This window comes from Antedon bifida, chromosome 7, assembly GCF_963402885.1.
Source record: "Antedon bifida chromosome 7, ecAntBifi1.1, whole genome shotgun sequence".
NCBI classification, from domain to species: Eukaryota; Metazoa; Echinodermata; class Crinoidea; order Comatulida; family Antedonidae; genus Antedon; species Antedon bifida.
This window is the reverse complement of record NC_136232.1, coordinates 23045823-23070361: the sequence shown is the minus strand read 5'-3', so window position 1 is coordinate 23070361 and position 24539 is coordinate 23045823. Positions and strand designations below refer to the sequence as shown.

Sequence of the window (24539 nt, the reverse complement as noted above, 5' to 3'; positions counted from 1 at the left end):
GAAGCTGACAAAGAAACTGGTTTTGTAAACAGGCGAGACTTTCTAAACGTTTTAGATAAAAATGTTTCTGTGTTTTCTTAAACTTTTTAGAGTTAGTTACAGTATTTGAGAATTCTGTTTTGCTTACTAACAATGTTCCCATTTTTTTTTCCTAAAATGTTTATTTTGTGTGTTTTTTATAAATATATTATTAAATTTAGGAATTTTATAGTATTTTCACTAATACGTCTTGTTTTTAGAAATTGTGATTTTTCTTATTTTAAAACCATTTTAATTTAATAAAATGTTTGTCTGTTTGTCGAATGAACTGGATATGAAAAATATATTTTATATTTTTGTGAAAGTAAAATATGAGATGAATAATGCATATCTGAAACTCTTTTTATTAGATACAGTAAACTTTCCAAAAATCTGTCTGGTCCAAAATGTCTTGTTTCTGAAAAACCAGTGGTTTTTACTTAGAGTTATTTTAAAGACTAAACTTAATTTGGGACCACTTGACCTATGGACAAATAAAACAATTACAATTTAAGTACAGATAATAAATACATTGATATTACAATTTTGCAAAAACAATGCCATTTATGTCTAAAGGAAAAAGGAATGTCCCTGTCAACAATCTTTTAATTTAATTAATTTTAATTAATGAATTCATAGTTGCTAACTTTTTTTAAAGGATTGTCATTTAATGACTATCAATTTGATTTAAAAATACTTTCTAGTAATTGAATTTATTCCTTGTTTTGGTTGAATACCAATGCCATGATTGTTATGATCTTGAGTTGAAGTTAAATACAAAACGAGAAATTTCTTTAATGTCGATAACATTTTCAATGCATTTACAGACATATTTAATTGAGTCACTGTAAACGTCTTGCATCATTTTTGTACATATATTTTTAGAAGTAATGCATTGTTATGATGAATAACATAACAAAGGTGTGGTGGTATTGCAGCAGTGAATTTACAGTAGAGGGCCTAATAATATATATAATAATACAAATAATATATAGATAACTAAGAAAGATCAAATAAGGTATAAATGAATAATAGAGCACCAAATAAGGTATGAATAAATAAATAATAAAACACCAAATACAAGTACAACTAAATAATAAAATACCAAATAAGGTACAAATAAATATTGAGGAAATTCCACATAATAATACAACTGGAAATCAGTCTTGAAGTAATAAGAAGTTTCTAGCTAACTAACTTTAATTTAATATATTATGTAAATATATAAAGTGGAATAACTTTTCAATTTAAACAAAATTAAAGTAGAAAAGAAAAAACTACAGTAAGTCAGTCTAGCATAATTTGGTACACTCTCTCTACAGGTATGGCCACTTAGCTCAGGTCTGGAAGTTACTCAAAGAAATTCTACCAGAGTTTAAGCTACCCGATCCAGAGGTAGAATCTGGCAACCAAGATAATGTAACAAAGACAAAGAATGTGAAAAAGGATAGTAAAAAAGAGGAAGAGCTCGGTACAAAGAAAGAAGATCGACCAAAAGAAAGAGATCAAAAATGTAAGATTTATGTGATTTAGGAGTAAAGCTCTGTCTACACTATCAAACTAGTTTGAAAAAGAAAGAGTGATGTGCCCAAATATGGTAGTGATGTGCCCAAATATAGTAGTGATATGACATCATCATGTCCATATGGGCACATCACATTTGCTTGTCACATAAAGTTTGATAGTGTAGACAGAGCTTTATGATCACCCAGTTGCATCATCTGGAAGGTGTCTAAAAATAGAATAATGATGTACATGTAAGGTGATTCTTGGTAATCAAGGAAACTGTTTAACAGAAATATTAAAAATCCAAACAAGGAATAATTATTATGTTTTATTTTCAGAAGTGTTATATTGCAAAAAAGAAAAGAAAAAAGAGAGTAGTGTTGAATTAATTTCTAATCTGCATTTTTAAAACAGTGTTTTAATATAGCCCTAAACAGTATTTTAACATTGCCTTTTGCAATTTTATGTATTTTTCTTTGTTGTTTTATTGTCTTAATTATGCCAATGAGTAAAACAAATTTGCATTTTAAAGTAGACCAATACAATTTTTGAAATCTATTTATTAAGGAGACATCTTCATTATCCAAAGTGTCCCCTTTTTGGGGGGTGTCCCCTGAATAGGATATTAGTATTGATACTAGTATTGGTATTTTATAGTTTTCACTATTGTTTTATATTACAGTGGAAAAAGAAACAAAAGCCGGAAAAGACGACAAAAAGGATAAGAAAGACAAAGACAAACGTAAGTTATTCACCCAACTATTCTTGGTGAGTATTTATGGGTGTAACATGGAATTTCCTGAGTCAAAAATAAACATTATTCATACTGACCTTGAAAATAGTAAAAATAAATGTATAGAAACAGTTTGTAAAGTTGAAAATATAATAATTTAAGTAATTATGAAAGTATAGGTAAGTTACACACAGTAGAAACATAAAAGAAGGTTGAGATTTAACAGCAAAAGAACAGTACAAAGAACACAAAATAATTAACTTTGTTCATTTCTTATAAACACAGGCCTACAGTTAGAGAAGGATGGTTCTGTTTTAGGTTGGTTATTGCACTCTACTAAACTGGGTTGTTGTGTGATTATCTAACTTGTTTGTTTTTTGCTGTTTTGAAGTGCTTTGTGTGTATATTTTTTATATTTAAAAAAAACTATAAATACAGTACAGTACATGGTCTTAACATATTCAATTGGGAATTGCTTTGCGTAAGCGTATTGTTTTTTATTCGAATGGTAATGTTTAAAAATTGTTTGTTTAATGTGTTCTTAATGTTGGAATTAACTAAATAAGTATAGAATGGAAAAATGAATGAAAAAAACTTTACACAATGGAAAATTCCAATTTGAATGCACGTCAATGTTTCGACATAGATGATTATGTCATCATCAGAAATGATGATGATATAATTTATGTTTAAATACTGATCGCTATAGATTATGTCATCTTTAAAAATAATGATGACATAATTTATTGTCAGAAATAATTAAGTATTTACTTATTGCAGTATGTATTATTATACTTTTGTAGTTTTTTTTATTGGGCCTTTCTGTTGATAATTATTTGCCCTTACTTAGTCACTGTACCTTTCCTATCCTCTCAACTGATGAATGAATATTGAAAGAAATACATGTGTTTTTATTCTTTATAAAGATAAATGCTGAGTGCAATGTAATTTTAGTGAGGTTTAGATTTTTGGAATCCACCGAGATTCGAACCATGACTTAATGTTTAAATGGCTGGCACTCTACATTTAGACCATTATATAAAAATTGTTTTGACTTCTACTAGATTAGGACTAAGCAGAAGTGAGGTTTAGATTTTTGGAATCTAAAAGATTTAAACCAGAATTTGTTTAATTAGATGACACTCTAAAGACCATTATATGAAAATTGTTTTAGTTAATACTGTAGATTAGGACCAAGCAGAATAGCACAGTGGATGCGGTTTTGACACTTTTTTGTGTAAAATCTGAGTTCAAGTCCCATGTTGGTCACTGACTGTAATTAAACCTTAGCTTGTACTGTGTAAAATTAATTAAACAGTGACTGGTGCTAGTAGGCCATGTTATCAATCCCTCGTAGCTTTCCAAGTTTCCCTCTATGGTTGTGTTTATGAACATTTAAAGTATCTAGATATGCCAGAGGTCTTTCCTGACAAGGCTAAATCAAAATTCTCCCTACCGTTTACAGACTTCTAGTTATCCGGCTACTCATGGCCTTATTTTCAGCCTGGTTTGCATGATTATCTCATAAAATACATTGTTTAATCCAGCAAGGTCGCCTTCAACTCCCCTGAGGACAAGCCAACCCTCCAAATTTGCCGGGCTGAGGTTGGTCCGGATAACCCAGGTGGTAGTACTCAAAAAAGCCATTAAGGGTCATTATGGCATGATTAATGACCCCAAAAGATGACAAGTTATCCGGATACTTGCTGTTCGTAAACGGGCCCTATGTTTTCATTCCAACTCCTTATGAACCAGTTTATTTGTGCTTAGAATAACATTTTAAGAGTATAGATCTATTATTTCTGTGCACTAACCCTCTTGTTTTGATACTATGTAATTATGCTGTGCTGCATGAAAGTAAATTTAGCATTGTGTGGATTTGCGGTTTTATTGTTGTCATTGTTGTTATCATTGTCAACATCATCATTGTCTCCATTGTAATCAATCAATCAACATTTCAATATACAGTAATACAGTACATCATCAGCATAATCATAATCACATGACCACAATAATCTTAATTGTTTACTGTCATCTTTATTGTCATAGTCTATAATGTATAATAATTATCTTATTACTTTCATCAACATTATCATCATGTCAACATTATAATCCTGTATTGTTATATTGTCATCATCATTATCAATTATCATCACATCACCATTATAATCTGTATTATCATCATCATTATCAACATTATCATCATATCACTATTATAATCTGTATTGCTATATTGCCATCATCATTATCAATTATCATCATATCATTATTAATCATCATTAATATAATCTGTATTATGATAAATCATTATCAACATTATCAACATTATAATCTGTATTATCATCATCATTGTCATCATATCACCATTATAATCTGTATATGCTATTGTTTCATTACTATCTTTTTCATAGAGGTAAGAATTACTGCCTGTTCACACTTTGTTTACTTGTTTCATTGCAGATAAGGAGCAAGCACCTCCCTCAATACCAGAAACTCCTCAGGTTGCAGTGTTTGTTAGTTACGTCCATCCGCCTAAGGTCCCAATTCGTGTGTCCGCATTAGGTGAAATGGTTAGTAATAAAATGTCATTTATATTTTGTATTTAAAAATTGACCCACAATACTATATAGATAACCCAAAGACTAAAAACATAATTTTCTGTATGAAATATTTTCAATATATATAATTCGTAAACTCTGTCTACACTATCAAACTAGTTTGACAAAAAAAGTGTGATGTGCCTAAATATTGTAGTGATATGACATCATGATGTCCATATATGGGCACATCCCATTTTGTTGCCACATAAAGTTTGATAGTGTAGACAGAGCTTTATTCACTCTCTTCCAGGCTGATGCTTCAGAAAGGCTTCGACAGTCTGGCCTGTCGCACGTTTTCCCACATCCTTTGCTAGTGAAACGAACAAGAGCATGTCCCCTTATTGCACCTCCACCACCTCCAAAGATACCAGCTTGGAAGCTCATACGGCCTAGAAAGAAGAAGACCACACCCTCAGATGAACCAGAAGGTACTTTTTTGACACAATTTGTTAAGCACACGACCTTACAATCATAAAATTTGTTGTGACAACATTTCCTCTTTGGTACTTGTATTATTATGTATATTATACTTTAGTCTAAAAAAAAATAGTTGTATATTTGTCTGAATATCTATTGAGGTAAACTTAACTAACTTGATGTTGATTCTATGTACAGGACTCACTTATCTGCTCTTTCTCAACATGCCATATCATCTTGCCAAAGAATGCTGCACAAAACACAAACATTTAATCATATTCTACTACTTTTTTTCAGAAGTTGAAATTAAGAAGCCAGAACAATTTGTTGAAATAACTTCACCTTATGTTAACTACAAGATCAGCCCTATACCAATACCCACAGAGACGTAAGTGTAGACACTTCTGATCGTTCTTAGACCCATTTTGAACCAGGTCATGTAAGCAAAAGTGCCCGTTTTAATGCAGGGCAGAATACGAATAAATAATAATTTAATGTTCCTTTAAGTTCCTCAATCATGAGGTGCTTGGCTAAATATTTTTTTATTTTATGTCTTTAAAATATAATAAATTAATCACTGTCCTATGAGATAAGTGGTAATCTCCCCTGATAAAGAGGATATTTTGTGAACCAGTCTTATCGTCTCAAATGATGAAATGGGTTCTTTAAAGTGAACACTGGTTACAACTGTGAACACTTTACTTACAGTTTATAGTCCTTATCCGAGAAGACTTGTTCTACCACCATAACTAGGAGCGAGTCGGCCTCGAACCCTTGCCGATAATGTTGGCTCTTTAGGTACGGTAAACGGCGCCCATGCCTTGACCGCTCGGCCATTTGACTTGCTCATTGATATTAATATAATATCATAATATACACATTTTAATGTATCAGGAAGCGGCCAAAGTCCTCTTTAGAAAGAGGAGCATCTCGTTCAAGTACAGGGACAATGGGAGGTATACACGAAGATGATGAAAATGCACCAGAGAAAGACGAGAATGATAAGATGAAAGAAAAAGAAGAAAAGGACAAAGAAGAAAAGAAGAAGGAGTTAGTTACAAGACAGTCAACGCAGCAGTTTGAGAGTGTGCCTGAAATTTGTGTAAGAATTTTAAGGTTTCCATAGCTGTCTAGTCACCCTTAAAGATGTATTGTCCCCCAAAAAACATGAAAAATGAAGATAATTTAAATCAGACTTTGAATATGTTATTTTGTAGTTTTAATAAAGTTAATCACTTTCGTAGAAGAAACACACACAAAAATAATGTTTTCACTTATAAAATGACAAAATAAATGGTTAAAGTCAACCAAAAACCAATTGGCTGGCAGCCAAATTGACCATTTTTGGCATTAAATTACAGTTTTTTTTCGGTAAATACATTTTTTTTTATACAATTTTTGGTCAAAGTGGATAACTATTATGTTACATTAAAATGGCACATTCAACAAAAAATGTTTAGTGAATTATTTTTTTAGGGGACAATAAGTATTCTGATTTATCAGAGACACAGAAACTCGTTCCACACCTAGTAGTAAAGTAAAATAAAAAATAACAAATGTTCATAAGTTGAAAGATTGACTGCTTTATTTAACGTTGTCAGCCCTTCAATACTGGACACAGAGTAGAACAGAACTATTTAACCATACTTCCGCTGCTGGTCTTTTGTCTGAAAAAGGCAATTCAACAAAAATCTACCCTGGCTAACATGCTTGCTAAAATCTTCTCATTTTCGCTAGCACTGTAAAAGGTTTTATGCAATGTAATTCCTAAGTATTTTTTTTTGTTTTGCAGACTTCCTCACCTCAACCGAGGTCACCATCCCCAAAAGAGCGCAAGAAGTCTGGTTTAAAGAGAGATAAAAGTGCTAAGAAAGAAGAGGTATGTGTGATAGATTAAGGTTAAAAAGATATACAGTAGATCCTTATAAGGGGATATCTTTGATACACAACAAAGTTTCCACTCAATATGGATGTCTCCTCGAATAGTGATGTCCAAAAGGAAGAGTTCTATATTAGATGTAATTGACTTTATGCTATCCACAGAATCATTTTTCTTTTCCATAGTCTCCTAATCCTGCTATTCTCTGATGTCTGAAGTTTTTTATATTTTATTTGTAAATAATGTAAATCTTGTTTGCAGAAAGAAAGTCCAGTTAGGAGGAAGTCTGCTCAGAAGTTGAAAACACCATCAGGTGGCGAAAAGGTCACCAAAGGTGAGGAAAACTTATTTATATTATTTATATCACCTTATAGGAAAACATTGACCTTTGACACAGACTATGAAACGGAAAAGTACAATGAATCAAAATGAGGAATAGGCTAAAAAAATGCATTGATATCTTGCCATATCTGGTATATATGTGATTGAATTCAGTATTCTGCAATATTTATTTTATCAGATGAAGTGGAAGCTCAATCCATTGCCAATGATGTCGCCAGCATAATTGGAGACAAAGTGTCAACTCAAGAAGAAGCAGCAGCCAGTGGTGATCCTGCCAAACAGGAGGAACAACTTCTTGTCACAGATGAAACTCAACCAAAAGATATTTGGATGGACTTTGAAGATTTCTGCAAATGTTTTAAGTAATTTCTTTTGTCAGGGTTTTTTTTTTTGTCATACATTGTTTATTTTTATTTATTTTCCCCCTTAGTGTGATCTTTTTTCCTATAATATTTTCTTTTTATTAAAAAATAATAAAAATATTTTATGGAGTAAAGCAGCATTTGTGTACTATGAATTAAAATGACATAAGTAGGTCATAGGTTGTCCAGTCTGAAAGACATACCTATTTCTATTTTACTGCCATATTAAATATTATATTATAATTCATAAATATTATATTTTACAGGACGTTGTACATATTTCATAAGCCAAACACTTACCCATCCAACCAGAAGTTTTCTGACTTGAGGGTAAGTTCATTACAAATTATTTTATTCTGAAAACAATTCATATTTTCTTTGATTTTTATTAAAATTAAAAAATTATTATTTATTCTCTCGAATTGTCTGATTAAATTTGATTGATTTAAAACTCCCTCAATTTCTATTGAAGTGCTTTTTTTGACTAGCGACTGACCCAATGGTTTAAGGCAATGTGTATGGCCCATTATTTAAGGCAGAGGTAGCGTAAACGAAAGCCATAAAGATTTTTATTGGTTATTGCCAACTACATCTTGCGCTTGAGAAATTATTATTGGGAATTTTTTTGGTAAACTAACACATCTGACATTTTTTCTTTATTCCCATCTTTTCTAAGTATTCCAAAGTTTTCCTACTCTTTCAAAATCTGAGTGTGTAGAGTTTTAGGAGAGTTCAGTCTTATTTATTTACCAAGGTAAGCTGGTTTCATGAACCAATCATCACTCGCTTTCGTGGGTAGGCTACCAACTTTCCCGGGTAGATAACTAAGCCTGAACCGGCCAAATGTAATGAAAATTTGTTATTAAACTTAACTTAAATTTTTGTCTCTGTCAACATTCAAGAAGTCCGAGACTATGCCGTGGGTGAAACAGGTTTGTTATTGTGGTGTATTGCTTTGCTGAGAGTGAATTAATACTGCTTATTACGCTAATTAAAGTATCGAAATATAACTTGTGCATGTTATGGTTGAGTGCTTTTTCTATAAAGAGATACGTGAAGCTCGAGAAATACTTGAAATTGAATTTGAGGTGCAAATACTGTATGTGCAATAGCTCAATGCTTATGTTTGTTTTTTTTTTTAATTTTTTTTTTTTGAAAAACACAATTAGTTTCTTGGGGTCGATGTATAGTTGCACCTGTAGTGTTCGTGTGCAGGGGAATACCCAATAGCATTGTACAAAGCAGTGTATATATGGGCTACGTATTATTCTGAATATAAAAAAAAATGTTAATAAGAATGTATATAGTTTAACCTTTGACCTATGTATGTAGATACAGGAAGTTATCAACAGTTTATGACAGTTATTATCTTATCTAAAGTACTTGTATATCTACATTTTTTTAGTTTTATCCTCAGGATTATGTTTTTATAAATCCCTGTTTTCTTATATACATCATTTAAATAAATAAGCACAATTTAAGTTTTAATTGTATGTTTCTGGATTTTCTATTGTATTTTCCTAAAACACCTTTGGACCCGGAGTGCCAAATTGTCTAATTTTTAAGAAAGTTTTTTTCAAAATATATTTTACATAGTATTACATATTTGAGACCTAGCTTTTCTCTTAATTGGTATGTTTCGGGGAGAGAGAGAGAGTTAACTGTAGGCCCAATAATTGTTTACCGATGTTTCAATTAGCACAACTGTAAAGATATGTTATTGCAATGTTATTGTTAGCACTTACTTTCAACTATTCTTGGTATGAAATGTTGCAGTGAATTTGTGCTATATGTCATTGTCAGAGTATTTTCTATATCAGTACTTTTAATTTATCAATGACATCATTATCAATCTCTTTATCATCAAATCTAATCAATTTATAATCTAGTCCATATTCATTAACAATCGTCATTGTAATCATCAACATTAATTATCATTATCATTATTATTATCATTAGTACATTTCAAATCTGATTTCATCATTATCTTATCATATTCAAATCTATCATTATTCCTATTACATTCCTTTGTAAATTCTTTTTTCATCAGTGTTTTGATTCACCAGCGAGTTCGCAGTTGACTGTCCCATTGTCTGCTGCCCTCAAGAGAAGCGAGAGTGTAGGTCCACTCTTTTTTAGGCATGCTTGCTTCTAAGTCCAACCCAACCCTTTTGCATGACAAAAAAAAACCACAAGAATTTCTTTTAGTGCAATAAAAGAAATTTTAATCCTTTTCCTTGCTTTTTCACATATTCGCAAATTTATGCTATTATATATTACCTTACCTTGTCTTTGCTTTTGTTTTATCAATATCATCCAATTCTATCTATTTGCTGCATTGTATTATCAGGGCATTGTCTCTAATTACAACTCCCTGGTATTATTATTATTTTTTATTAAACAAAAACAAATTGAAAAACAAACACAAGATATTGTGATTGTATTCTCCACTTAGTTTACCACACAATTTGAAGTTCTCAGACCAAATATGGTAGTGATATGCCCAAATATGGTAGTGATATGCCCAAATATGGTGGTGATATGCCCAAATATGGTAGTGATATGCCCAAATATGGTAGTGATATGCCCAAATATGGTAGTGATATGCATATGGGCACATCACATTATTTTGTCATAAAGTTTGATAGTGTAGACAGAGCTTTAAAATTGTTAATAATAGTCAGATGCTTACGTACTGTAGTTATTTTATATTATGGGATGTAATGTTTTGCAATCAATAAAGTTTGTTAGCAATTATGATTGCATTATAGTTTAATTCCATATTTTGATATCTGTATTTTTACAATGGGTTTCAGAAGGGTTTGTAACTGTTGCATGGCGTTTATTTGGAGTTTATTATATAAAGAAAGTTATTATTTATTTTTGAGAGTGTTCAAATATGTAGTATTCATCAATTATCATGCAAAATGAATTACTTCACAGAGTGTACAAGGCAGTACTTCCAAGCGTTCAGCTGCACCAGGAGGCGGACCAAACCCAAGTGCATCCATGACAGCCCAGACACCAGCCAGGATTCCATTCAGTCCAGGCCCACAGGGACATCATCATGTAAGTGATATTTGCAGAGGTAATAGAGGAACTTTTAAGCGAATGATCTAAAATGGGACATCTTTGGGAGTGTATCTTTAATAGGAGTGTCATCTGAAAAGGAATTGGCCGTAGATTTAGAACATTTAATGTTCCTTGTTTGTTTCGCAGGAAAGTTCCTTTTATAGAGATGTCCTTCAATAGGTTAGCCATGGTGTTAAAACACATTTCCCCTCCTTTCACAGAAAAGTTTTCCTTAATAGTGGTGTCCCCTGAATAGTGGTGTCCATTGAAAAGCGGTGTCCATTGAAAAGCGATGTCCATTGAAAAGCGGTGTCCCTTGAAAAACGGTGTCCCTTGAAAAATGGTGTCCCTTGAAAAGCTGTGTCTCGTGAAAAGCGGTGTCTCGTGAAAAGCGGTGTCCCCTGAAAAGCGATAAAAACTCCAACACTAAACTATATTTATTATATTAATTCATTAGTCAACCATTGGTGGATTTTTAATAGGAAATCCCATTGACGATATAATGGTAACTTGTAATTTGTTGTTCATAATTTGTTTTTATTGCTATAATAATGCACATTTTGTTTACGTGGAATAGAGATACAGCTTTTTACACTTTTGATATATCTAGATATACTACATCATTTTATATATTTGCTATATTAATGTTTTTTTTTCAATTTTTATTGTATTGTGTAATATGTGGCATTGTTAAAATCACTGTTTTACTTATTACTATATATTTTTAATACAAAAATAATGAAATATTTTTAACTGGATTTAGTAGAAATTTTCTTTGCATTAGCTAGAGTATTTGTTGGTAATTATTTGTGTATTTTTTTGTAATTTAGTAGTGGTCTTTCATATTTTTATATTTACTTTTATTTTATGCTTTTGAATTATTATCATTTTTAATCCAACAGACTGCAGAGGACAGGTCCCAGCACTATCTATGTATCCTTTAATTATTAATAATATAAATCTTTTTAACAATAATTTAATTTGATCTTTCAAATCAGTGAATTAAATTGATTAAAACTGTGTTAACTTCTTAAACAACCTCTTTAATTTACAATTTATTTTTATCATAATCAGTACCTTTAATAATTTTTATTTTATTATTTTAATATTTAAATTGATTGAACCTTGACCTTTTGTTAATAGTTGTGGATAATCTTGTATCAACTGAGATCATTGTTAGTTATTCATCATTCTCTCGCTGGCTTGAGCCCCCTCTTGACCCTCCAAAAACATCTCACAGCACCACGAAAGAGAGGGACCGGGAAAAGCCGAAAGAAACTGAATCTACCGTTGGTGGCGCTAGTAGTGTAGTTGATGGTGGGAATAACAAAGAAACCTTTGTATCAGCGACACCTGGACTGCTCGTTGCGGAGCCGTACTCTTGGAAGAGCCTTGTCGTTGGCCAGCCTACACTAAGAATTCGCACTACATCTACCAAAGCAGCTTGTCTGACGCTACCACCAGGGTAAGTACTAAAAAGATGAAACGAAAATGTCTTTCGACTTTCTTAAATTTCTTAAATAATGTTTTCAACTATTTTTACAAGTTTTTCAATGGATATTTTCCTTTTTTGGTTTAATGCAGACGTCATGTTCTTCGTTTTATGATGAGTGCCCCTCTCGGCTATCACGTTCACCTCTGCTCCACAACACCTTTTGTGTTCGGTGATGAGGAAACTGTAATGTCAAACTTGACAAAGGTAAGTGAAGAGTTATCAGAAGTCCAATACATCAACTCTGGCACATATTCTAGAATAACCAGATGTTCTCATCTTCCGGTCTGCAGACCAGGTGTTCAGAGGTTTTTGTTGGGCAATATTCCAACTTGTGGAGTTGTTCAGTTTTACAGTTTAGGCTGGTATTTTCTGATAAATAGAATCATTGTTAAAAATTATTATTTTGTGACCATTAAGTAGTCCAAATATAGACATAGAAATAAATATATTCTTCTATGTTAGTAATATTTTAAAATGAATTATAGGAGAGTTGCCGATTTGTTGACCACGCTCTGCAAGTGACAAAGTGTGTAGGGAATGCTATTCAACAGTTTGATAATGAAACAGGGTTCAAAGATGCAATGGCTGTTCTATCAGATAAACACAACCCCCAGAAAGGTGATGTTACAGCATCTATTCATAACCATGAGGTATTTAAATTTTTATTTTTGTTTCTAGGTCTTTTAATTCTTAAACAATCATTTTATACAGATTTAAGAATGAATGAAATTCATTAATATTACCATTCTCAAAAGTACAGTATATCTTTAAAAAAACTGTACTGAATTTTAATCAGAATATTTTTTCATTTTGTTTGCTTCTTTTTATATACTGTTACTAAACAGAAATAGCAGCCATCTTTTATTATCATCTTAATTTATAATTTAAATGTTGTATTTCTGTTTTGTATGATGTCACATTATTCCATGCATAATTTCTACCTCAAGGCCTAGGCCACTGCCACCCTAGACATGCAAGCCTTATTTTGCAAGAATTACTGTTGGTGTGTTGTTAACCAAATAACAAACAAACAAATCTTCTAAATCTTCAGACTTTGTTGTTGCCCTCTAGAGAGTGCATTATATTGTCTCTAAGATGAACTATTTATTCTTTGTTCTTTAGGTGTTCAAAGACGCCTTCTACTTCATGCTAAGAAACGCTCTTCAAGATGGTTTCACAGCCGATATGGTGTTTGCTTGGAAAGCATTTAACTTTGATGTTATCACTCAGAACATTGCAGGTGCAAACACAGGAAGTAGACCAGGTGGGTTTAATTTACATAATTTATTCATGAATCTATTTTAAGAAATGCATAATTTGTTGTTTATTTAGATTTATTTAAATAGGTAGAATTTTACACTAATTTAATATTGTAAGTTTTTTTGTGTACAAGTCTTATTTTTGTTATAACTTAAATACTGCATACTTATTACTGTACGTTATTATTAATAATTTGTTTATGTCTTAAGTATTTTTTGCTTATTATAGATTATTAATTGTATATTTTGTGTATTTATTAAGCTTATTTAGATAAATTTATATATAAATGTGTTGCAAATTTAATTGATTAAACACTTGCACCTTAGTTCGCACAGTTCATGACTAAATTAATTGTGGTTACAGTATCAGCATGAGAAATGTCTATGGTTTAAATCTATTTGCACTCGTACACGCATATCACAAACCTCTGTATTATTCAGTGTATATTTCTTACAGCAACCGGGGCTTCTAGAAAGTCCGGCAAAGCAGTTCGCAAACGTAAGTGTAGTAGTGCTGCAGTGACCCTTTCGCATCGTGTTGCTTTACCTATGCATTCTAGTCTTTCATTACAAAAATAAACGTCTTTAATTTTTCCACCTCTGCTTTATCATGTGTGCCAAAACCGATTGTTTTCATTTTTGTAGTTTTTCTAACATTTAAAATTTTTCCAGCAGTGTTGTGAACATTTGTATATTTCTGTTGTACATGCGATTATAAGAGTATGAAATATATATTTTAGTCTTTCATGTTTGACAATAAAAAACTTTAGAGTAGCTATTGAATAACAAACCAATTTCAGAAATTAGATTAGAACTTTATCATCAGTCACACATAATGTGATTTTAATAGCAGAGTGTGAAAATTCTGTATATAATATGCTTGTTAATTTCATCTTTATCTTCTTTTCATCTACATTACACTATGTGAGGTTTGATGTGAAGATTTTTATGCCAAATTTGATTAATACAAAAGAACAACATAATACTATCAGTGTCATTGGTGTTTTAAGATTTTCAATGTTATGAGATCTTTTATCACAGTCATTTCCATAACAAGCCATACCACCATCTAGCTATTGAGTCTAACAGTCATTCTGGGTGTGCTCATATGTTTCCGAGTGTGCATGGAATGACCTTTTGATGCAAGTGCTGCATAGTCATTTGTGAAAAGGTGATCATTACCAGCCAATGTCACATATATCCTTTCTATATTAGTGCATGGTTAAATAATAGGATAGCATGAACAATCAGCATGTCAATTATACAGTATCATCAATACAGTTTCATTCTTGAAATTAAATTGTATTGGTAACTGAGAATACATTTTAAATACTCTTTTGTCTTATAAATAATTTTTTGTTTTCGTTTTCAGGAGAAGTTCCAGAAAATTGGCAAGGAAGGTTAGTACATTGAGAGCATTTGATATTTACAATTTCACACTATATATTATTAATTAGAAATTTAAAAATCTTGACCAATAAAACAAAAAATGTTTTGTTCATTTTAGACAACCAACTGATGAGGAGGCATCGGCCATTACACAGGTGGCTAGGTTCTGGAAGGGATTCTATGTCAGAAAAGTTGCAGAGGCACGGAAAACAGGTAGGTTATTTATAGCATTTCAGTTATTGTATAAAAGTATATATGATGGTCCTTAGTTATTATTCCCTCTTTAAACCTATGCTAGCATAAGCAGTACAGCATTTTTCAATTTAATAGGAAACTCGGATTAGGCCCTACTATAATCGATGTAGTCACACAGCAGTGCAACTGTTATCAAGATGATCAGACTGGAAACAATCCTCTTTTTGTGTAGTGTGCCAAGTTCTTTATGTGTAGCCCTAGACCGATTTATGTGCCCATAGGTCCAATGGCTTCACATCCCATACAAAAGGCAAAGCAATAACAGTAAAGCATTTTTCCAATGTCTCGAATACATGCCTTTTCACATACTGTACCAGTCTGATTCATTGTGCCATTTCATTCTCAAATTATCGCTTGTATGATTATTAATTGTTATATTGTTAATTACCTTTTTACTATAGGCACAGAACTGAATGTTCAAGTTAAGGAGAACCTTCTAAAATCATGGGCTATTGTTGAACAGAATTTGGAACAAAATGCCCTGCAGCTGTTTAGGTATTTACACTTATAACTTTCTTAGAGTACAAGAAACCGTCTATTACCACCAATAAGTGATTAGCAAGAGATGTCAACCACCATTAGGGATGCTAAAACAAGAAGTGAAGAAAAAAAGAAAACATACCTACCTATTTTTAATTGGAAATTTTGTTAAAAGAACATTAAACATTTGTCTCTCAATATTGATAGTTATAGTAGTTATTAGAAATTTTGAATTGTTAAAAAGAATGAATGTGTTTGTTGGTTTATTGTTTACCACACAAATGAAAGCGATTGTTTGCCAACTGAGGCCAGTGTTGATGATTTTGGAATACCAACTTCACACTGGCCTCAGTTGACAAACAATCGCTCTAACTGGAGATCCATGTTGCAAAGTGGGATAAAACAAGACCATCAACAAACAGTATGATGTTGAGGAAAAGGCGTCCGTGATAAATATCTATGACATTGTCGTTTGCAAAAACAACAATATAATATTCAATTCATGATGTTATTTTAACCATGTTTTTCTTCTTATTTTAACTGATGTTTAGCCATGTTTTTCTTTCTTTTCTCTTGCAGGAGAATGTTTAAGATAGATCCTGACTTGAAGCCTCACTTTCCTTTCTATCAGGATGAATGGAACAAAGTCAGTTACATGGACTATCAGGGTGTCTATGCTGACCAGCAACCTAATACCTGGTTTGTTGTCTTCAGGTAAATCTACTAATTTATATAAAAAATCTTTTTAAAAATAAATATAACAAATAAGTAAGTTTGTTTACATTGTATATAGTGATTGTTTGAATTTAATGTTGTTATACCATTGTATGTTCGTTTAAAATCTTTAAAATTTCTAGCTTAACAGCTACCATTTGCTTCTCTCGTCATCACAAATTAAAACCTCCATTATTAAGTATCAGTTTGGTATTTTAATCTACATTTTGGAAACATCCAATCATTTTTTATCATCTAATAGACTTTTGTAAGTACAATTTTACAAGACTTGATATTATATATTTAAAAACAATTTCTATTGGTAGGGATGTGTTCTTTGTGCAAGAGCATCTTCTTCTAGTTCCTAAGCTGTACGCATCCATTCCAACCTGCATGCTCAGAGTGATCAACAACGACACGGGTGAAGAGATACCTAGAGTCTTCCAAAGGGTCGCACCTTATGACTACAAGAAAAACAAGGTAATAAATAATATGTTTGCGTTTATTTAATCACACTCTTGTTTACAAGACAAGCCAATTCTGGCTTATGAGTGAACAAATATATAAAATAACAATTAAAATAGACACATATTAAATCAAATAAAATAACAACTTTAAACAGTCTTGCAACACAACATCTTCCCAAGTAGAAGGGGGAAAAGAAAAAAAAATGTTAAAAACAATGGGCGTAAAGGAGAGCAATTGATAAGAAAAGTTTGCAACTGTAGAACAGTGGTTGCCATGTACATGTATATGTAATAAATAAACTGAGTTTTGTATGAAATTGTTTATATTCATCCTCAAATTAACTATGGAAAAATACTGACACAATTATAGCCTATCCAATGATTATTGGGTGAATCTTATGCTAATGACTAATTAATCAATTATTGAATTGTCTTTCTTAGCGTGGCTACACTTTTGTTGCTGAAGCGCGAACTACTGATATGCCACTGGCAAATGGTCGATGGAGGATGCGTCTGATTGGCTCGCTTAATCCACTCCCTCAACCAATGAGAGAAAACCTTAACAGCATGTTTAGTGTGAAGGAAATCAAGGATTACTATGTACCAAACAAAGAGAATATTATTTTAAGGTATGAAGTTACAGACAATAGAAATTTAACTGAGTTTTACCCAGTTTAAGCACAAATTGATATGATTTTTGCATTTTGATCAAATTTTAAATTGAAATTGTTTATTTTTTCTTGTACAGATACTCGGTGAAGCCTTCAGAAGATCACATTGCCAGTATACAGATGAACACGTCCAAACCAGATGTCTACATCAGTCTACGAGTGCTGGACAATGAGGAAGAGGTCGCAGTAACCACTGGTAAAGGTCATGCCGTCATTCCTGCATTTACGTTCTTTAGAGACCGAGAACCTGGCGAGGATGAACGTCGATCCGGAAGTCGATCATGTAAGACTATTTAAATTAAGCATTAGCATAATTTTTGTTCTTTTAATCCTTCATGTAATCTAGTAGTTTTGCTCTTTTTCTACTGCAAAACAGTTTTTTTCTATTCTATAATCTCCTTCAATGGTCCATCTTCTGAAAATATTAGCAGTTCTTTTTCTTTTCCTTAGCTCTTAAACGAGGTGTAGGTAGCAGTTCAAGTCTGACATCAAAGAGAAGGCAGCCATCTGCTGGCAGTGGCAGAGGATCGGTAAGTGCACACTTACAATGTAGCATACTGTACATACTGCTATAGGTAGATATGTTAGTACTTTAGTTTTTATTAACATTGTATAATGTTTCTTTTCTTTTAAGAGAGCAAGTTCTGACAATGTGAACAAGCTTGATGAAGGTGGAGATGGAAGTGAAACAGAGTTAATAAGGGTAGGTAACTGCTGCAGTAAAAGCAATTTGTTTACTCTTTAAAGCTCTGTCTACACTATCAAACTAGTTTGACAAAAAAAGTGTACCCAAATAATGGTAGTGATATACCCAAATATCAATCAATCAATCAATCAATTCATATTTATAATGCACCAAATTCTTCCCAGAGAGATAAGTTCTAAGGCAGAACCGCTAGCACTCGTAAATTTGTTGAAATAAATATGATTTCAGATGCCTTTTAAACAAGTCTGTAGATGTTGATTTCCTAATGTTAATCGGAAGAGTGTTCCATATAGATGGAACGCAGACACTAAACGCACGATCTGACATTATCATGTCCATATATGGGTACATCACACTTTTTTGTCACATACAGTTTGATAGTGTAGACAGAGCTTAACCTATTAATGCAATATTGTGCAAGCTGGTAATCATACACTGTCTATTGCAGTCTCCCTCATAAACTTCTACATTGAAACAAACAAAAATCTTTAGTTATTGGAAGTAATTTAGTTTCTGCAGTACATCTGATCTCTTAACCTGTTTTCTTAACAGCCCCATAAATACATAATCCAAGCCAAAGTCTTGCACAAGAGCTGGCCGTTATCTGAGAGTAGTTGGGCGTTTGTACAAGTACTTAAAGAACTTGAGAAACAGGAGTTAAAAGGTAATAGTTTGATATTTGATAATCAACTTTTAGTTAAAAAGTTCTTGTTTTTATCACTTTTTTTTTTTTATATTATTATTATTAAATTGTTATTCTTAATGTCTATGTTTTGCTCACACAATATTTAGTGTTAATTTATTTTGTATTCTAAAATTCTTCTAAAATTAAAGATGTATTGTCCCTTTGACTAATTCCAAAAAAATAAAAAATAAAAGATTTCGAAAAAAGGTGGGTCATTTTGAAGTATCATAATTGTTATTAACTATCACCAAAAATTTGTCGAAAAAAAAATCATTTAACTGAAATACAGACGTATTTTTGTTTTAAAAAATAACTTTGACTTCCAGTCAAAGTTTTCGATCAAAACATATCCCATAATGAAACACGCTTGTTTGGCTACTCTGTATGCATATTTCATAACTTCCTCACAATCTGTGTGAAAATACCTTCTCAACCGTGACGAGTTGTAAACAATCCGAATTAGCATATGCATAATGCGTGCTCGTGGTTTGAAATCTTTGTTTACTTTCTCTTGCGACGATTTTCCAGACGAAACGTAATCAAACTAATTTACCTGTTAATTACGTAAACTTAAAGTGATTAACTTTAATATTACTTTGATATGGCCAATTTAAATTTAGAATATTTTGACCTTCATTTTTTTGTGTTTCAAGGGACAATACATCTTTAACAAATTCTTACACTCACAACTTAAAAGTTGAGTACTACTTTTTCAATGTTGCTCTGAAAAATTGTTGACTGAGTTGTGTACTGTAAATCAAAATATTTGTCATGTCATGAAAAACCATCTTTTAATGTATCTGTTTTAATTATTGTAAAGATTCTGGTTTTTTTTCTGTGTGTGCATTTAACAAAAGTTATAATACTAATAGTGCTAACTTCTTGTTTTCTTTTGATGTTTGTTTATCTATAAAGTTCTGTCTACACTATCACACTAGTTTGACAAAAAAGTGTGATGTGCCAAAATATGGTAGTGATATGACATCATCATGTCCATATGGCCACATCACATTTTTTTGTCACATAAAGTTTGATAGTGTAGACAGAGCTTCAGAAATACCATTGTTGATCAGCCACAGATATTTTCTAATGAAATAGTAATTAGATATGCAAAGCATTTTGTTCCAAATTCTGTTCAACAATATTTTTGTCACATAAAGAGCTTTAGAAAACAATGAAATTGAACAAAGAGAGTTGAACAAAATTAAACATTTAGTTATAAATTAACCTTTCTATTCATCCTAAAACTCTTTCATTGTTTTTCAGAGGAAATATTATATTTAAAATACTTTATTATTTTATTTTATTTTTATTTGACACTTGTATTTTGTTTGCTGTGATTTGTTGTTTTTATTTCTGCATGCTTAGTTGATCGACCAATTATAAATGATGTACCAGATGAAGACATAAACAACGCACAGGAATTAACGCTACCTTCTATAACGACAAGAAAAGGCAAATTTTAGAATCAAACATCATCCAATGACAGCTTATAAAACACTTCATTAAAAATAGATTTTGTTCAGCTTTTTTGAAATAGCATCTTTTTCATTCATTGCTCATTACCTTACATATTTATATAACAACAATGCCTAAAATAACTTGTTTGTTTGCTGCCAAATGTACCCTTGTTTTTTTCTTCAAAAACGTAATTTGCAGAAATTTAAAGAAAAAGAATACAGTTGCATAAGTTTCCTAAATATTATATTGTTATACTTACTGGCCAAGCAAGCTTCTAAAAATGGTTAGTAACCAATCGTCCATTACAAATTTTAATCTGGCAGCAAACTAAAATTGTTTAGGCAAATATTCATCGGTGGGAGAAAATTAATTCTTTAAACGACGTTGGCTGTGGCTTATTTTTAAAAATTATTTATTTAGTTTTTAAACCCATTTGTCCATTCAAAATTTAAATTTGGCAGCAACTGAATTTTTTTAGATTCATTGGTGGTAGAAACTTTTCAGCGACGTTGGCTGGAGCTTTGGCCAATGCAAAGAAGGCCAAAACATGGTTTCTAATTGGAGGGAACATTTTAAAGGAAAATGTTCAGTTATGTCCACCAAAACTGTGGTCTTTGGTCTCTAATTAGAGGGAGTAACTCATAGTAAAAGATAGGGGAATCTCCAGTGCCCCGGTAGTGGTGGTCCTTAATTAGAGGGGTTCTTTAATTTGGAGGAGACCTGTATAGACGTTTGATAAACATCTAATATTACACCACGTATAGTATGCTGTAACACACTTGTGTATTTTTATAGTCTTATTTTTCTTACTTACTTTAATGCTTATTGTTTCAGTCTGTTCTTTTTAATCACATAGATGGCTACAAATTACAATTAGTAATGCACAGTAGTTTTAGTGTCTTGCTTTTTATTTCAACACTTGAATAAAATAAAAACAAACACAATGTACTATAAAATCATTTACAATATTAAAATTAGTTGCGGCTATTACATAGTTAGTACACTGCATGTGGTTAGTAGTTGAAGCACTTTTAGAATACACACATTAAATTTCACCTCACCAAATAATATAAATAAAACCATACAATAAAATATATGCTGGCTTTACACAGGTGTGGACAACACCTACAATTGCTTCTATCTCCCCTAAGGGTCTCTTAAGCCAATTTTTCTACTAGGCGCATTTGTTCGCGCGAATTGTAAGCGTCGGTCTATGCATGTATAGATACGGATTTGGCTTTAGTGCCGCACTCATTCGTTTGTCCACGTTGATAGGGGATGGGATGGACCAGTACATCGAGGTAGCCTCTACTCTTTTGAGAGATGCACTAGGTTCTGTAAAGTGCACAGAGTGTGTTTGGTTGGCAGAAGGTAGGCTTTAATACATTGTTTTGTTTTACTTTCAGCTGTCAAAGACAGGCCTAGCACTCCAAAGGGTGATAAAGGCAGTTCTAGAGCAGAGAAGAAGAAGGGAAAAGATAAAGGAAAAGAGAAGGATAAAGACAAGGAGAAAGGAAGCTCAAGACCATCTTCTCAACAGTTTGATGTTACCAAACCAAACTGGACATTAAGAATTGTACTTGACCAGACTCCAACGGTCAGTGCTGTTATAATAACAAAATAATGACTATACCATTACATTTCTTTTGTATTTTCCAACTTCACTAAGCACTACTAACAACAAAATTCAACATCAATTTTTGAATTTATTTTTCTCACAGGAAGAGGTTGAAATAAAGAAGGACACAGAACGCCAGGATCAGATCCGAGCGATGAAGCAGGCATGGGAAGCAGCAGAACCGGGAAGAGCTGCTAAGGCCAGAGCTGCCAGAGAGAAGTTCCTCAAGGAGAACATGATCAAAGTAGAAGAACCTGTTGATGCAGCACCACCTGCTCCTGCAGATGGTATGTAGCAAAGATCTCTTAAAACTCTAGTCCAAGGAAGATTCAAGAGTTTGAAGGAATCCCCTTTTTCCTTTAGTGCTTTTTTCAAAATAGCAGCAGAAATGATAGTAAATAGGCCTAAATATTGCGTTTACTGCCCCTCTTGAAGGAAAAAAAAACCCTTGTAAAAATCCTAGTTGCAAGCTTGAAACTCTACTAGCAAATTTTCCTTAAAATGTGTGCAAGACCTTAAATGCACAATGTGGTTTTTTTGTGAATATTAGAATTATGGGTTCCATATGCGATAAATCAATCAAATCAAAGTCTATTTGTCATTAGTGCCTATAGTTACAGTACTTCCAAATTGTACTGTAATACATAATGCTAATTTTGTACCATTATTAGATTCTGAATTTGGATAAACTAAATGAAACAAGATGTTTCCTTTCTTTTCAGGTGAAACAGATATAGCATCCACTGAGGTGGAGCAGATGCCATCAGAAGCTATTCTGACAAATGAACCTCCACCCCCTCCACCCCCAAAAGAAGTGTTGAAGACCATTGACCTAACTCCTTATCAAAGGTACTGGTATAGACTTACATACATTGTTTTCCCGATTTGTTTTTGCATCCAACTACAGTAATTTTTTTTAGTGGCTTGACTGATTTGTAATATTTAATATTTGCTTTCTCTGTTTAATCAGACCACCAAATTTTACTGGATCTCCAAGATTGAAAGATGAAGAGGAGGTTGCTAGGCAACAGGAGGAGAAGATGACACAGATTCAGAAATATCGAACATTCCGTGAGGCACTTTGTCAAAGCCGGGAAGAGGACCGTATACAAAGAAACAACGCTAAAGAGAAACAGCTTTTAGAATGTATACGGCTTCAAGTAAGAGGAATTAAATTACGCTTTATTAAACTATTTTCTTTTTTTCAAGTTTTATGGATTAATTTCTACCGTTATATTTCCAGACGGAACTGGATGAAAGACGACGGAAGTTGAATGAACCGAGAGAAGGTTATCGTCAGAAATTTCTCGATGCAGAACGCAAACGTCTTGAGGCCATTGCCGCTGAAGAAGCTGCTCTGAAAGCCGAGGCAGAGAAAAGATCGCCCTCTCCAAAGGGCAAGAAAAGTCCAAAAGGAAAAAAAAGTCCAAAGAAGAGTGGAAGGAAAAAATAAAATAATAGTATTGGTGCTTTTTTAATCTCTGTCTACACTATCAATTTGACAACAAAAAAGTGTGATGTACCCAAATATGGTAGTGATATACCCAAATATGGTAGTGATATGACATCATCATGTCCATATATTGGCACATCAAATTTTTTGTCACATAAAATTTGATAGTGTAGACAAAGCTTTAGTTTTTGTTTTATATTGTACTATACAATCGAACCCCTATTAAGGGCTCACCTTTGGGACACAAAAAAGTGTTTTTTAAGAGGGTTAGAGTTGGTGGCTCTCTACATGATACTTTAGTCTCTCCATCACACACATTGTGTACTGATACACTCTAAACTGAGCCAAATAAATTGTTAAAATACATATTTTAAAACATATTTATTGTATATAATTCAGGTGTACATATATCTGATTGAATAACTGTAAAAAATGTGTCCTTTAAGATTTTAAAAATGCTTAAATATATCCGTCCATACTTATAATTGTTTTACTAAGAATATAAATAATACAGTTGTGTACAGATTTGTGTATTCCTAGTTTTGTTATGTTTCTACGTGAAACACAATGTCGTAAGATTTATACCAAATATGAGTTTATTCCGTCCATATTTATTCAATATCAATATTGTTGTGTAATTATTATCTAATATTTAAAGAAGTTTAAAAAATGCTATACTTTTCGTTTTATTGTAAATATAAAATGTTGATATTTTGAGAAAAGAAAGCTAAATAAATATTGTTTGTATTGAAACTGTTTCTTGTTATTATCTTTATTCATTGCAAAAATATTTACATTACTATTTTATATTCAATATTAATGAAATTACTTCATAAAAATATTATGATTGATACAATTTATACCATTGTAGCAACATAATAAAGAAAAATTATTCCCACCTATCTTCAGCATAACTCATGGACAAACAATTCTTTTTTATTTATCTAATTTACTGCC

General features: G+C 32.0%; 1 protein-coding gene across 4 annotated transcripts in view; it reads left to right on the top strand.

Moving 5' to 3' along the window:
- Positions 1–24315, top strand: part of LOC144848731 (androglobin-like) — a 47777-nt gene extending 23462 nt beyond the window's left edge. Inside the window, exons 8-43 of one of the 4 annotated variants that reach the window (XM_078705596.1) lie at positions 1341–1531; positions 2207–2266; positions 2543–2575; positions 4718–4827; positions 5108–5285; positions 5572–5662; positions 6169–6376; positions 7067–7153; positions 7415–7487; positions 7674–7857; positions 8124–8187; positions 8760–8789; positions 9908–9976; positions 10801–10926; positions 11387–11434; positions 11832–11862; positions 12073–12394; positions 12514–12628; positions 12910–13074; positions 13547–13688; positions 14141–14182; positions 15056–15083; positions 15191–15285; positions 15729–15822; positions 16387–16521; positions 16848–17001; positions 17430–17617; positions 17737–17942; positions 18110–18189; positions 18294–18362; positions 18918–19029; positions 21918–22108; positions 22233–22416; positions 22852–22978; positions 23100–23289; positions 23373–24314. In XM_078705596.1, the coding sequence (XP_078561722.1) occupies positions 1341–1531; positions 2207–2266; positions 2543–2575; positions 4718–4827; positions 5108–5285; positions 5572–5662; positions 6169–6376; positions 7067–7153; positions 7415–7487; positions 7674–7857; positions 8124–8187; positions 8760–8789; positions 9908–9976; positions 10801–10926; positions 11387–11434; positions 11832–11862; positions 12073–12394; positions 12514–12628; positions 12910–13074; positions 13547–13688; positions 14141–14182; positions 15056–15083; positions 15191–15285; positions 15729–15822; positions 16387–16521; positions 16848–17001; positions 17430–17617; positions 17737–17942; positions 18110–18189; positions 18294–18362; positions 18918–19029; positions 21918–22108; positions 22233–22416; positions 22852–22978; positions 23100–23289; positions 23373–23582 (4432 nt within the window). In that variant the 3' untranslated portion in view covers positions 23583–24314. Of the gene's footprint in view, positions 1–1340; positions 1532–2206; positions 2267–2542; positions 2576–4717; positions 4828–5107; positions 5286–5571; positions 5663–6168; positions 6377–7066; positions 7154–7414; positions 7488–7673; positions 7858–8123; positions 8188–8759; positions 8790–9907; positions 9977–10800; positions 10927–11386; positions 11435–11831; positions 11863–12072; positions 12395–12513; positions 12629–12909; positions 13075–13546; positions 13689–14140; positions 14183–15055; positions 15084–15190; positions 15286–15728; positions 15823–16386; positions 16522–16847; positions 17002–17429; positions 17618–17736; positions 17943–18109; positions 18190–18293; positions 18363–18917; positions 19030–21917; positions 22109–22232; positions 22417–22851; positions 22979–23099; positions 23290–23372 lie in introns of all 4 variants that reach the window. The other 3 variants (XM_078705593.1, XM_078705594.1, XM_078705595.1) reach the window with 3 other exon arrangements.
- Positions 24316–24539: the final 224 nt, after the last annotated feature.